The 12,495-nt window shown below is 37.2% G+C and overlaps 4 protein-coding genes across 7 annotated transcripts; 2 read left to right on the forward strand and 2 right to left on the reverse strand.

Moving 5' to 3' along the window:
- Positions 356-5,067, forward strand: LOC107645720 (mitochondrial carrier protein MTM1). 4 transcript variants are annotated; one of them, XM_021104160.1, is made up of 8 exons: positions 356-815; positions 1,038-1,097; positions 1,211-1,381; positions 2,758-2,854; positions 3,040-3,131; positions 3,211-3,360; positions 4,278-4,333; positions 4,431-5,067. In XM_021104160.1, exons 1-8 carry the CDS (start codon positions 522-524, stop codon positions 4,564-4,566), a joined length of 1,056 nt encoding a protein of 351 aa, XP_020959819.1. In that variant the 5' UTR covers positions 356-521; the 3' UTR covers positions 4,567-5,067. The 4 variants fall into 4 exon arrangements, with proteins under 4 accessions (XP_020959819.1, XP_016205290.1, XP_016205291.1 ...); XM_016349804.2 differs by lacking the exon at positions 2,758-2,854 and adding an exon at positions 1,530-1,626 and having other exon boundaries at positions 357-815; positions 4,275-4,333; XM_016349805.2 differs by lacking the exon at positions 2,758-2,854 and adding an exon at positions 1,530-1,626 and having other exon boundaries at positions 358-815; positions 1,022-1,097; positions 4,275-4,333.
- LOC107645721 (arabinogalactan peptide 22-like) lies at positions 5,519-6,364 on the reverse strand. The gene is made up of 2 exons (XM_016349806.2): positions 5,943-6,364; positions 5,519-5,794 (listed from the first exon to the last, which is right to left on the reverse strand). Exons 1-2 carry the CDS (start codon positions 6,076-6,078, stop codon positions 5,694-5,696), a joined length of 237 nt encoding a protein of 78 aa, XP_016205292.1. The 5' UTR covers positions 6,079-6,364; the 3' UTR covers positions 5,519-5,693.
- On the reverse strand, positions 7,169-11,406 carry LOC107645719 (tubulin gamma-1 chain). Its single transcript, XM_016349802.2, has 12 exons — positions 11,141-11,406; positions 10,655-10,855; positions 10,360-10,471; positions 9,560-9,960; positions 9,219-9,272; positions 9,036-9,140; positions 8,586-8,660; positions 8,416-8,460; positions 8,117-8,245; positions 7,875-7,979; positions 7,695-7,782; positions 7,169-7,504 (listed from the first exon to the last, which is right to left on the reverse strand). Exons 1-11 carry the CDS (start codon positions 11,267-11,269, stop codon positions 7,741-7,743), a joined length of 1,398 nt encoding a protein of 465 aa, XP_016205288.1. The 5' UTR covers positions 11,270-11,406; the 3' UTR covers positions 7,169-7,504; positions 7,695-7,740.
- Positions 11,791-12,242, forward strand: LOC107646390. The gene is made up of 2 exons (XM_016350577.1): positions 11,791-11,943; positions 12,048-12,242. Exons 1-2 carry the CDS (start codon positions 11,791-11,793, stop codon positions 12,240-12,242), a joined length of 348 nt encoding a protein of 115 aa, XP_016206063.1.

The following is a 12,495-nucleotide window of genomic DNA, read 5'->3' on the forward strand; positions in this document are numbered from 1 at the left end:
AAAAGGTCACAAAATTTGAAAAAATGGTTATAATTCACGTAATTTCTGGATGATATGGCTTAAATATACATCCGGGCTTATCTCAAATGTCGAGTCTCCATGCACAAAAATTATATTTATCTTAGATGCTGAACCTCCCTCCACAAAACATGCCTATTTCACATGCTCAATATTCGATATCCGCATGTGTATATATTACGAATGCACTCGTAATATGATTTATCGTGACCCTTTTATTACATGAGATGTGTCCCAAAATGTATTTTTATAATTATCTTACGGTTTGTTTGTTTTTGTAAATACTATATTTATTTAATTTAAATAAAAAAAATTCTAAATTTCAAGATGTAGAATATAACAAAGTTTCTCGTATATTCTGAACGTGAGGCAGGAAATGGAATATGTAGGTGCGTGACCAAATGTTAGGACTTAATTAGGCGCCCGCCCTCAATCGAATATCGCGCTTTCGCTAAGAACAATTACAAACCAATGTTGTTGATTTTGAAAGAAACGTTTCACCGATGTCACCCTCGTCATCATCTTCTTCCGATGCGGAATTGAGTATTGGAGAGAGGGCCTTCTCCGCCGCCGGTGCTGCTGTCATCTCCGCCATCATCGTTAATCCCCTCGATGTTGCCAAGACAAGGCTGCAAGCACAGGCTGCCGGGGTTCCCTATCCCTACCACTACATCTGTCTTCAACCAAACGCCGTTTGTCAATCTCTTTCAACCTCTGCTGCCGCGCCGCCGCCATGTCATTCCGGCTGTAACCGCTATAAAGGCACGCTAGATGTCCTTCACAAAGTTGCGCGTCAGGTTAGTTACTACCTCCAATCTTATAATTTCAATTCAATTCAATTAAATTTGCCTTAATTGTTTGATATAACTGATAATATCATCGCCAAAAAAGGTATGATAAAAGCTATGTAGCAAACACTGAAATGGATTCGTTTTTGAATTGAAGTTATTTGTATTTATCTGGTACTTTCCATGAAAATAACTTACTATAAGAGGGTTCACAGGAGTGAATTTATGCAGGAAGGGTTTATAAGATTATGGAGAGGCACAAGTGCAAGTTTAGCATTGGCTGTGCCAACTGTAAGCTCCCTTTCCTTTTGGAAATCCGTTTTCTCCTTCATACTTTGCCTACAATCTGTTTTGTCCAACACATAGTTACATGCTAATGGCCTCATATTTTCCTTGTCCAACAGGTTGGGATTTATATGCCTTGTTATGACATCTTTCGCAACTTCATGGAGGAGTTTACTACTCAGAATGCTCCAAACTTAACACCTTATGTTCCATTAGTTGCCGGATCAGTTGCACGTTCATTGGCTTGTGTTTTGTGTTATCCTGTAGAGCTTGCAAGGACACGCATGCAGGTAGTTGATTTGAAATCCTTAAATGTGGATTCATTGCATGATTTTGCTACAGATTCTTAATAGCTCCTCTAAAGTGTTTGAGTTTTTTCTGTCGGGCTGAATTGAATCTCTCATTTTTCCCCCTTGCATATTCTATCTCTCTGTTTAGGCATTTAAAGCAACCGGAAGTGGGAAGCCTCCGGGGATTTTTAAGACATTGATTGGAGCCATCAACCCAATCAGGGGTACAGAGAGACTTCAAAGTTGTAAGTGTTCTTCTGGCATCTTTCTCTCTTTTAATTCTGAGTTAATACGTTTTACGGTAGATTTTTCCAACATGTCTGTTACAAAGGAGTTAGTATGCTGTTACTGTTGCACATGATTATATCTGTTATAATTTTTGTTACCTCAATTAATAATTTTTAAAATAAGTATTCGGTTTTCTATTCTAAATATGTCTACAGTTTTTATTTTCTCATACGTAATACCAGACAGACTTAAGCCGATACTATCGGATAAATTACCGGTACGCATTTTTACGTATTTTTTTTTCGTAGAAAATTATATTTCTAAATTTTTCAACCTATTCCGGACAATTAAATTATTGTTTTATTCTAATTAAACAACTAATAAATTTCAGGTTGTTACAGTTTCTTCCTCCAATCTTATCATTTCAATTCAATTCAATTTGCTTTAATTGTTTGATGTAACTGATAATATCATCGCCAAAAAAGTATGATAAAAGCTATGTAGCAAACACTGAAATGGATTCGTTTTTGAATTGAAGTTATTTGTATTTATCTGGTACTTTCCATGAAAATAACTTACTATAAGAGGGTTCACAGGAGTGAATTTATGCAGGAAAGGTTTATAAGATTATGGAGAGGCACAAGTGCAAGTTTAGCATTGGTTGTGCCGACTGTAAGCTCCCTTTCTTTTTGGAAATTCGTTTTCTGCTTCATACTTTGCCTACAATCTGTTTTGTCCAACATATAGTTACATGCTAATGGCCTTATATTTTCCTTGTCCAACAGGTTGGGATTTATATGCCTTGTTATGACATCTTTCGCAACTTCATGGAGGAGTTTACTACTCAGAATGCTCCAAACTTAACACCTTATGTTCCATTAGTTGCCGGATCAGTTGCACGTTCATTGGCTTGTGATCCTGTAGAGCCTGTAGAGCTTGCAAGGACACGCATGCAGGTAGTTGATTTGAAATCCTTAAATGTGGATTCATTGCATGCAGATTCTTAAGATTCTTAATAGCTCCTCTAAAGTGTTTATGAGTTTTTTCTATCGGGCTGAATTGAATTACTCATTTTTCCCTCCTTGCATGTTCTATCTCTCTGTTTAGGCATTTAAAGCAACCAAAAGTGTATATATCTCTCTGTTTAGGCATTTAAAACAACTGGAAGTGGGAAGCCTCCAGGGGTTTTTAAGACATTGATTGGAGCCATCAACCCAATCAGGGGTACAGAGAGACTTCAAAGTTGTAAGTGTTCTTCTGGCATCTTTCTCTCATTTCATTCTGAGTTAATACATTTTATGGTAGATTTTTCCAACATGTCTTTTACAAAGGAGTTCGTATGCTGTTACTGTTGCACATGATTATATCTGTTATAATTTTTGTTACCTCAATTAATAATTATTGTGGTTTTGATTATGTTTTTCTAACAGTACATAGATACCGTTATTGGTGGACTGGCCTTGGAGCTCAACTTTCTCGCGATGTTCCTTATTCTGGAATTTGCTGGTTAACCCTTGAGCCAGTAGGATTTCTATATTCAATGAATAAAATGTATTGCTTATTTGATTTATTTTATTTTTGACCATACAGCTTCTTTACAGATAAGGAAAAAACTTCTTGGCCTTGTGGGTGATGAAGCAACAGCAGCCGCTATCCTTGGGGCAAATTTTACTGCTGGTTTTGTTGCAGGAACTGTCGCAGCTGCTGCCACATGTCCACTTGATGTGGCAAAAACTCGACGACAAATAGAGGTGGTTTCCTAAAACTAAGCTTTTAGATGATAACTAAGCCAGGACAGGACCCTGCCTGGGTCAGGCGGGGCCGATTGGCCCTAGTGTTTGGCCGGCCAAGGCAGGCTTTTGGCCGAGTAAGGTCAGGCAGACTGTCCCTAGTGTCTGGCCGGCCAGGACACACCCTTGGTCGGGTCTGACCAGGCAGAGTAGCCCTACAGCCTGGGTGGCCAGGACAGGCCTCTAGCAAAGTCAGGCTGGGCAGACTGGCCCTAGTGTCTTGCCAGCCAGGACAGACCTCTAGTCAGGTCTGCCAGGCAGACTGGCACTAGTGTTTGCCTGTTTGACCAGCCAAGACAGGCTCCTGACCGGTGAGGCTGGGTAGATCATCAATAGAAGTAGTTAACTAGCTGAAATTAGATACAGCACAAATTGCTGGCTAAAATCAAACTTGCAGCATCATTATGCTGATTTGGCTCTTAACTCCAATTAGCTAAGCAGTAGACACAATTAGATATGCCATGTATACAAGTAATACAGACTTATTCAATGATTATTTTTGGGTCTGTGGGGACACTTTTCAAATGTCCGCCTTTATATGCTAATATGTTCATTGGATTTAGAAAATGATGAAAATTTGAATGTAAGTGGAATGCAGCTGGAATATTTATGCATTAGTAAGTTGTTGAGGTTTGGTTTGTCTCAGACAAACCTGTATAGTTGCATAATTGACCCTCTTTAATGCATGATGATTAAAAATTATTCTTTGCATTAACTTTTCGTAATGGTTTGCTGTAATTCTTTTTCCCCGTCCTGATTACTAATTTTTATTTTAGAAGGTATGCATTTAATTACTGCACATTAATAATGAACTCATAGTTTGAGCCTTTGAGTATTCCATGTTCTCTAACATGATCCTTTTTGCATTTTCACAGAAGGATCGTGAAAGGGCATTAAAGATGACAACAAGAACAACACTGATAGAGATTTGGAGGTAGGTGCATTTTTATAAGCTGATGACTGGTTCCCCATATCATTACATTTAGCACATAAGCTTTGGACTGACATTGGAACATTTCTTCTTGGGACAGGGATGGAGGATTGAGAGGGCTATTCACAGGTGTTGGTCCCCGTGTAGGCCGTGCCGGTCCATCAGTTGGTATAGTTGTCTCCTTCTATGAAGTTGTCAAGCATGCCTTGCATCGTAGACAGAAGACTTCATCGTAACATATACTTGCATTCATCATTGAGTCTTATTTGCTGGAGTGGTTCAAAACTTCGAATTCTACTTTTTGAAGCTATAGCGTAATAGTGTAGAATACATCAAAGACACCAAACTAGATCCCAGAAGACCAAAGATGTTTCTGACATATCAATAAGTTAGGGTCAACTGGCAAAACAGAACATGCTGCAGTTGGCACCTCCTAATAAGTGATGATGGAATGATCCATTAATTGTCCTCCACATGCATAGGACTTTCTTTTGGATACAGGGTTTTTAACATTTTTAGTTATTGCATTTGCAACGTTTTTTTAAAGGAAAGTCAATAAAGTGCCTATGTACAATTTGAGACCATGAGTCGGCTTCTAACCGGAAAGTGATAAGCTTGCAGTGAAAAATAGGTGGTTCTCTTTTCTTTTTATAGAATAAATACTACGAATTCACAAAATTCTTGTGATAGTACATCTTTGTCACGTTATCATAAATCCAATTCATTTACTGGCCGAAAGTTTAAGATCTGGAAATCTGTTTGTGAATGTTGTAGAAGATACAATTTTTCATAGACTTTGTTCTTTTTTTGTTGGAAATTTTGGTGCAGTGGCCTTCATGTAAAGTTGGTAGTTAAAGATAATTTAGTTGAACATGTTAAATTATCAAACAATTTTTAACTATTAATTTCACATGAAATTAGCTGTATTTGAGTTTCCAACTCGTTTTTCGTCAATGAAAAAGTTTGTTCTAAATGAGACACATATGGACGATTTTGAAGTGGTAGCATGCGTTTGAATTTGGAAGTAGTAACATTTAAAATTTGAAGCTGGTTATTTTCCAATGTGAAATATTTCAAAGAGCAAAAAATGTACGGAAGATCATAACCTTTCAACTATATTATGTTAGATTTTACTCTCTTAGATTATGCTGATGGATTTTTAATTATTTTAATTATAAACATTGAAACGATCTGAACGGTATTAGAAACTAAAAAAGAATAAAATTAGCATCGCATCAAACACATTGATAACAGCCCCTGCATCAACAATTCAGCCTAAGAGCATGGGAAATTAAAAACCATCGATCCCTACTATGTTCACTTTCTATGAGGGTAAAAATACAAGAGTAGGGAAACGGATAATTCACAAATTGTAGAAAGAGGTATTAAGAGGGTGGATGAGGTATGTGAGAACCAATGCCACAAGCATAAGCACGTAGGCAATTCCTTGGTCTATTGAAGTACCTGTTTAATAGCAAACGCATTAATTAATAACAACATTTTTCTAACACGAAATTCCAAATGCAATGCGTTTGAAGGCAACCTTACACTCTATGATATGCCTAAGTTCAGAAATCAAATGAAAAAGGAGATAAGAAAAAGGGATAGTCACCATCTCTGGTGGGAGCAGGTGCAGGTGCAGGAGAAAGGGATTGGGCTTCAATAATAGCTGGTTGAAAGATGGCAAGAAGAGTATATAAGGCCAAAACACCTGACGAAGAAGAAGCAAGAGCTATGAGAAATGTCATTTTCTTTTCTTCTCTTCTTGGGTGCTTTCACAACCAATACTGTCAAGAGAGGCTGAGACAATGTGGAAACTTCAGAACCCCAAAACCAAGTATCAATTTGATACTATGTGATTAGCAATTTAGCATACACTGATATGATATCACATTTATATAGAAACTCAATTGTAGTGAGTGAACTGATTTGGTAAATACTTGAGTGTCTTTCTTCCTTCTAATATGGGGACCACTTACAACTACGGCACGTTCTTTTGAATTGCCGCTAACAAGGGCCATGCGGTAGTTACCTCTTCTGTTTTCCCCATCAGTCAAACTTATATTAGAATATTCACCGAGTTTTCGTTTACTCTTGATTTATATTTCCTAAATTGACTGATTTTGATGTAGTCTTTTATGTGTCTGTTTAAGAAAAAAGTATATAGCCTAAGTTGCTTTGGATTCCCTGTTTCCTCCGCTTTCTAGCGTTTTGGCAGTTTTGACCCATTTTTCTCTTCTCTTAAATTGGTGGTCAACTACTTCGGTTTATTAACCTTAGGATGGATCAGGGTCGGCAATTAATGTTGGACTGAAATTTTTTCCAACCAAAGCTGCAAATGAATAACATTGCAAGTGGTATCCCGAGATATCTCTGTTCTTACGTGTTCTTCACCATGTAAGCAAAAGGAAAGACTCTTTTATATTCTCCAATCTGGTTTATTGCAAAATGTTGTTTGAACGTGAAAATACACCATAACTAATGGCATGTGTAACGGTGAACTGAGCAGTGAACATGCAAGGAGAAACATGCCACGTGCCCATAACTCACGATATGACCTTTCGGGAATGAATCACGCCACCGAATCCAAGTATTCAATATTCTTGCAGAGTTGCAGTACATTTTGGGAACTATATTTTTGTACATATAACGGTTAGGTTTCTAAATAAAAATACACGGGGTATTATTGGTTCACCATAATAGAATGGATTTCTTTTTCCTTTTTCACTTGAAAGTTGGAATTGAAGTCCCTTTCGAAATTTAATTATTTAAGAGACAAACACCACCAATCACGGTGTTCATAATCGAGGAACTCAAGACCAGTTCAAGAGGACCGTATAATATGCAAATCTGAATCACGTAAATCTATGCACCACATCAATTTAAATATTTCAACATTCATTCGAAAGTAGCGATCCAGATAATAAAATGTGATTCCTAATTTCCTAAGCATCAGTGATCAATCAATCATATAATATATTCCTAAAACGAATTAATACAGTGAGAGTCTGTACTAATTCTCGCTTGGTTGGATGTCCAAATGATTATCAACAGACCATACAAACCAAAATTATCACACTGCAAACCATTGAAGCCCCAAAACAGTTGAAAATGCTCATTTGAAACCTCTCCCAGCTTACATAAAGTCTTCAGTTCCCTCCCTTATAGTAGTGCCTGCAATAATTTGGTTCAGGATTGTGAGAAGTATCTTTAGACATTTGTTGGCCTCTTATTTTGCACTACAAGGAAGTGTATGCGCGGGAACGCATGTGTTTATAAATTATCATTGACATTGTATTCTTCTCCCCAAGTGTAAATTGTTGAATGATTTTACAAGAAGTCAAATCCTAAAAAATTAACTGACCTTGGGTTGCGTGGAGTCTTCACACTACTAATATTGGATCTAGGGATCATGTAGCACTGCCTTCTGCTGTTAGCATATTGTTCATGTCCTATATAAGAAAAATAAATAAATAAATAAATAAAACCATTTGCAATATGCTACATGAACTTAAAATTGGAAGTTGGCTAGTAGAGAATCAACCTCAATTCCCCATTTGACATAATCTGGGGACTCACAGGCCTTATATTCATCAACCAAAGCCTCAACTTCATCCCTTGATTCATCAAATTCTGAGAGGTCATTATCCTGTACATTTTTCACTGATATTAGATTTGAATAACAAGAATCTACAAGAAGGTGGTACAAACCAAAAGCATATTTAACAGACGCAGCAGTGTAGTTCAAAAGACTGATCAGATTGTACACATGAAATTGGCACTTACAGCAAACATTGGGAACTTCCGGTAGTTATCTAGAAAGGCTTGTTTCTTTCTCAACTTCTCGTACTGGCTCAAACACCTACTGAAAAGATGTCGGATGCTAGTATGGTTTGCCAACATAAGACCACTGACCTATAAAATGGATGATATTATGTTATTTCCTAACTGATTTCTTGTTATCTAACTTCAGACTAATAAGCATTTTCAAAAGGTATGTTGGTTTTTCTCCAACATTGAAAGCAGATTTTGCAGAAACAACAACAATAACGAGAGAGAGAGACTTGAAATTAAAGAGGTCATACCCGGTGTGCAGTCTGAATATATGGTGACTTTCTAGATAGAGCAACCTATCAGATGTTCAGGAAACAAGACGAGATCATGTGTGTAATATAAACGAGACAAATTGATGCAGCTGCTAAAAGCCTAAAACTTCAATTTGCACTGCCACAACACAAGAGAGAGAGAGAGAGACCTGAATACTTGCAGGACCCCACTCAATAAAGTTCACTAGCTTTCTTTCACGAATCCTCTGTAAACTTTCATGAACCTAAATCCAGAGAGATAAACTGTTAAAATACTTGTATAGAACCATATTTTTATCTATGAACAAGTCAATCAAAGCAGGCTGCACCTACAAATTTCATTTATCAGGGGGAAAAAATCAGAAAGAAATGTCATTTTAAGTTTCAAATAAGCTCATTTTAAATTCTCAAGGATAAGGATGTTTAGACAAAACTGACTTTCACAAAATCGCTCTCACTACTTTTTTAAGAAAATTTGATCTTGGAAAGCAAAATTTATCACAAGGCCAAACAGCTAGATGACTAGCAATTCTTATTTTTGTTTTTCTATTGTTTTAATAACAATTTCACTTTGCAAACCGACAATATCCAGGAAATGCTATTAATGCTGCTTATCATACCTGAGTTGGGTCAACTTCTCCTTGAATGATATTCAGAATTGATATATATTTTGCTTGGCTGGCATCTTTCGTCCGAGCATATGAAGACACCATAATATTCTTTGCCTGTCAATTGAATTAATGTTTTAGTTGGTAGAACACATAGGAATTTTGTTTGACGCTTTGTTCATGTAGTAATTATACCTGTAAAAGTCTTCTCATAACATCGAGTACAGTGGTTTTACGAATTACATTAGCCTGCAAGTAGATATCATCAAACTTTTAAATGTTTCATTGAAGTGTAATAGGAAATCACAATTAGGCAGCAACTTATCTATATCCTAATTAAATTACAAAAGGAGGGTAAAATGGGAAGAAAGAGGAGAGATAGAGTGTGTAAGATAGTGAGATTAATTCAATGATTCTCTGTAAGATTCTTCAAGTCCAACAAGTTAACAACAGAAAAATTTAGAAGACATTAACTAGACTAATATTTTATTCTTCAAAGATAACTTATATAAGAAAAACAGATACAATGGTCTCACCTGACGCTCCACTGTCAAAGGGGTATATCCAGTCATTAGAAAATGGCATCTTGGCGTGGGAATCAATGAGGCAAGAAGACCAACCAAATCATTATTCATGTATCCCGGATACCGAAGAGTGGTTGTGCTGGCAGACATCACTGTAGAAACTAAGGAATTAGTTTGAGCAAATGTTGGGTTCGACAAATGAAGCCGTTCCACAGCAATCCTATTCAATGCAGTATTGTCAAGAACTACAACACAATCCGCATTAAGCTTTAGTCGCTTGAGTGTTAACAACGAATTGTATGGTTGCACCACCACATCACTTGTCTCCATTTGATTAGGAAACACACTGTATGTCTGAACCAATTTTTTGCTGTAGCGATCATTCAGGGTCTCCAACAAGTATGAGCCCATACCTGCATTCAAGTAAGATAAGCAACTAGTACAAAAGCAAGGATATTTTAAGAAATAATAATAAAAAAAGGTACACCACTGAGAAGTACTTGAAAAATATCCAGTCTTCTCTGCTATGAAGTAAGTTCAAGGATCATCAGGGAACCCAAACATTATGTTGTACAGGCAAGTTTTTCACAATAACCTAAAAGGTGCAGACTTGTTCAATTTCTTTTCTTAAGGGTGAGATTAGTTTAACTTTTGTTTGAATGTAAACTATGCATCAAGGGCAAAATTAAGTCAAACATTTCACAAATCTTTAGCTTTTCAGATGAACCAACTACACAAATGCTCAATAACAAAAAGGAATAAAAGATGGATCCTATGGGATTTTTTAAGATAGAGAAGAGATGGAAAGAAACCTGAGCCTGTTCCTCCAGCAATTGAATGACACAGAACAAAACCCTCGAGACTGTCACTGCCATCTGCTTCTCTGTCAATCATGTCCATTATGTCCTCTTCAACATTCTTTCCCTGATCAAATGCAACAACAACAATAGCTAAGCATTCTTTCACCCCACAAAATTAATACTTGCTATAAACTACTCATAAACAACGAGACGAAAACCAATCGCAGGAAGCAAGAATCCTCAGTTCTAGGATGATATGCATGCAAATCATGATTGTGGGACAATGTTATGACTAGTAGTGGCAAACCTGATGGTATCCACTAGCCCAATTGTTTCCTGCACCGCCTCCGTGGTCTGAGACAAAGATGTTCTCATGGTTGTAGAGATTACGATAATCACTATTTTGAATGCCATTAATAACTCGAGGCTCCAAGTCGATGAGCAGAGCTCGTGGTATGTAATGCTGATCATCAGCCTGATAGAAGAACACATCTTTCCTGTCACCACCCTGCAGCAATTTCACCAAAACAAGTCAACGTAGAACCACACTGCACCAATCACAATCACACACTCCACACTACACAAGTAACATAACCTAACCTAAACTAAGTAACAGTTCAACACATAGAGCAATTATTAGTCACTGAGATGAGATTCCAGTGTGAATTGGAAGTTGTGTGCTATTGATTTGGAAACAAACAACCCGCAGTTCGAATTGGTAAGAAGAAATGATAGCTTGATAGTAAGGTTTTGTAAGAGGGAAGTGAAAAGGGGAATTGGTATGAAGTGAGACCTGAGTGGCGAAGTCTTCGAGGATGCCATCTTTGCTGATGCCATGCTCGAGGCAGAGCTGCTTCCAGAACTCCATGCCAATCTGGTTGCCGCATTGCCCTACCTGAAGCGTTATGATCTCCCGAGGCATTTCTTCCTTTTCTTCCTTTCTTTCTTTCTTTCTCTCCGGAAACGCAACCAACGCTAGGGTTTAGAATTTAGATCGCTCTGGTGGCTTAACGGGGCGGGTGACAGTGACACCCTTTTTCAAAAAAGAATAGGGAGAAGAAGAAAAGGGACAGTAAAATAAGAGTGGCAAAAAAATTAGAAAAAGGAAACAGATAAAGTATTACACAGACATAAGTAAAACCTAAACTACCCGTTTTTTATTTTTGGGTAAAGTATTAATTTGGTCCTCTATCTTTGAGATGAATTCTATTTTAATCCCTAATATTTAAAGTGTTCTATTTACGTCCAAAATAGTTTTGATTTGCATCAATCAAGTCCTGCCGTTAAATGAGAGTAAAATACTTAACGTTGTGTCCGACGTGGCAAATTGGGTATAGTAGCTGCAGTTCACCGTTGAAAGCACAAAAATAAAAAAAGAAAAAGAAAATCCGGTCCAATAAATAAACCCTAATCCCCAAAATTGATGTTCTTTGTCTGCTGAAAATGGCTCCTCAATCTTCTTCCCAAGGTTCGCGTAGCAGCATCAAGAGTCGTGGGAGAAGGAGGACGTGCATTTGTGGAGAGAGACCAGTATTGCAGACATCATCTACAGCAGAGAACCCAGGAAGAAGATTTTGGGGATGCATCAACTATCAGGTGAGTCTCCTCATTTCTGTCTCTTGTTTCAAAATAGCGTTGGGTGTTAGTGTTTGGAGGATCTGAACTGTTTAGTGTCTTCCTTTTGGTTTGGTTGAGAACAGATAGGAGAAGAATGCAATTATTTTGTTTGGGCGGAGCCTGAAGAGCAAGACCCACAAATTCAAAGACTGAAGAATAAAGCAAGTGTGTTGAAACAAGAACTGCAGAAAGGCGAAAAGAAATTTGCATTGGCACTTACTGTTGAAATTTTTGGATGGACAACGGCTGGACTGCTGCTATATGATCGATTTAATTAAGGTTTAGGGAGTTAGCAGTTATCTTTGTTTGCTTTGCTGTTGTTGTCCCTAGTTTGGAGGGAATGTCAAGTGTTTAGGGGATTGAAAAAATTGACATACAGTTAGGGTGATAACAGTGATGTGTTAGTTAAAAGTTTTGAAAGTTGTATGTGTAGACATGTGTTGTAAATATTATCAAGTTTTTGAGTGAAATGAAAAATTATGAGTTCTTATATTTTGACATATATTATTTGGCCCTGTAAAAGTTTAATTC

This window comes from Arachis ipaensis, chromosome B06, assembly GCF_000816755.2.
Source record: "Arachis ipaensis cultivar K30076 chromosome B06, Araip1.1, whole genome shotgun sequence".
Classification (NCBI taxonomy): domain Eukaryota; kingdom Viridiplantae; phylum Streptophyta; class Magnoliopsida; order Fabales; family Fabaceae; genus Arachis; species Arachis ipaensis.

Bases quoted from the DNA above. Each gene is read 5' to 3' on its own strand.
- LOC107645719 (XM_016349802.2), bottom strand. From the start codon at position 11,269: ATGCCTCGGGAGATCATAACGCTTCAGGTAGGGCAATGCGGCAACCAG. The intron at 9,273-9,559 runs GTGAGACCATTG...ATCTACTTGCAG, and splicing joins CTTTGACAGTGGAGCGTCAG to GCTAATGTAATTCGTAAAAC. The intron at 8,661-9,035 runs GTATGATAAGCA...CTCTGGATTTAG, and splicing joins GAGAAGTTGACCCAACTCAG to GTTCATGAAAGTTTACAGAG.
- LOC107645720 (XM_016349804.2), top strand. From the start codon at position 522: ATGTCACCCTCGTCATCATCTTCTTCCGATGCGGAATTGAGTATTGGA. The intron at 1,098-1,210 runs GTAAGCTCCCTT...CTTGTCCAACAG, and splicing joins TAGCATTGGCTGTGCCAACT to GTTGGGATTTATATGCCTTG. The intron at 1,627-3,039 runs GTAAGTGTTCTT...TTTTTCTAACAG, and splicing joins TACAGAGAGACTTCAAAGTT to TACATAGATACCGTTATTGG.
- LOC107645721 (XM_016349806.2), bottom strand. From the start codon at position 6,078: ATGACATTTCTCATAGCTCTTGCTTCTTCTTCGTCAGGTGTTTTGGCC. The intron at 5,795-5,942 runs GTGACTATCCCT...GCTATTAAACAG, and splicing joins ACCTGCTCCCACCAGAGATG to GTACTTCAATAGACCAAGGA.
- LOC107646390 (XM_016350577.1), top strand. From the start codon at position 11,791: ATGGCTCCTCAATCTTCTTCCCAAGGTTCGCGTAGCAGCATCAAGAGT. The intron at 11,944-12,047 runs GTGAGTCTCCTC...GGTTGAGAACAG, and splicing joins GGGGATGCATCAACTATCAG to ATAGGAGAAGAATGCAATTA.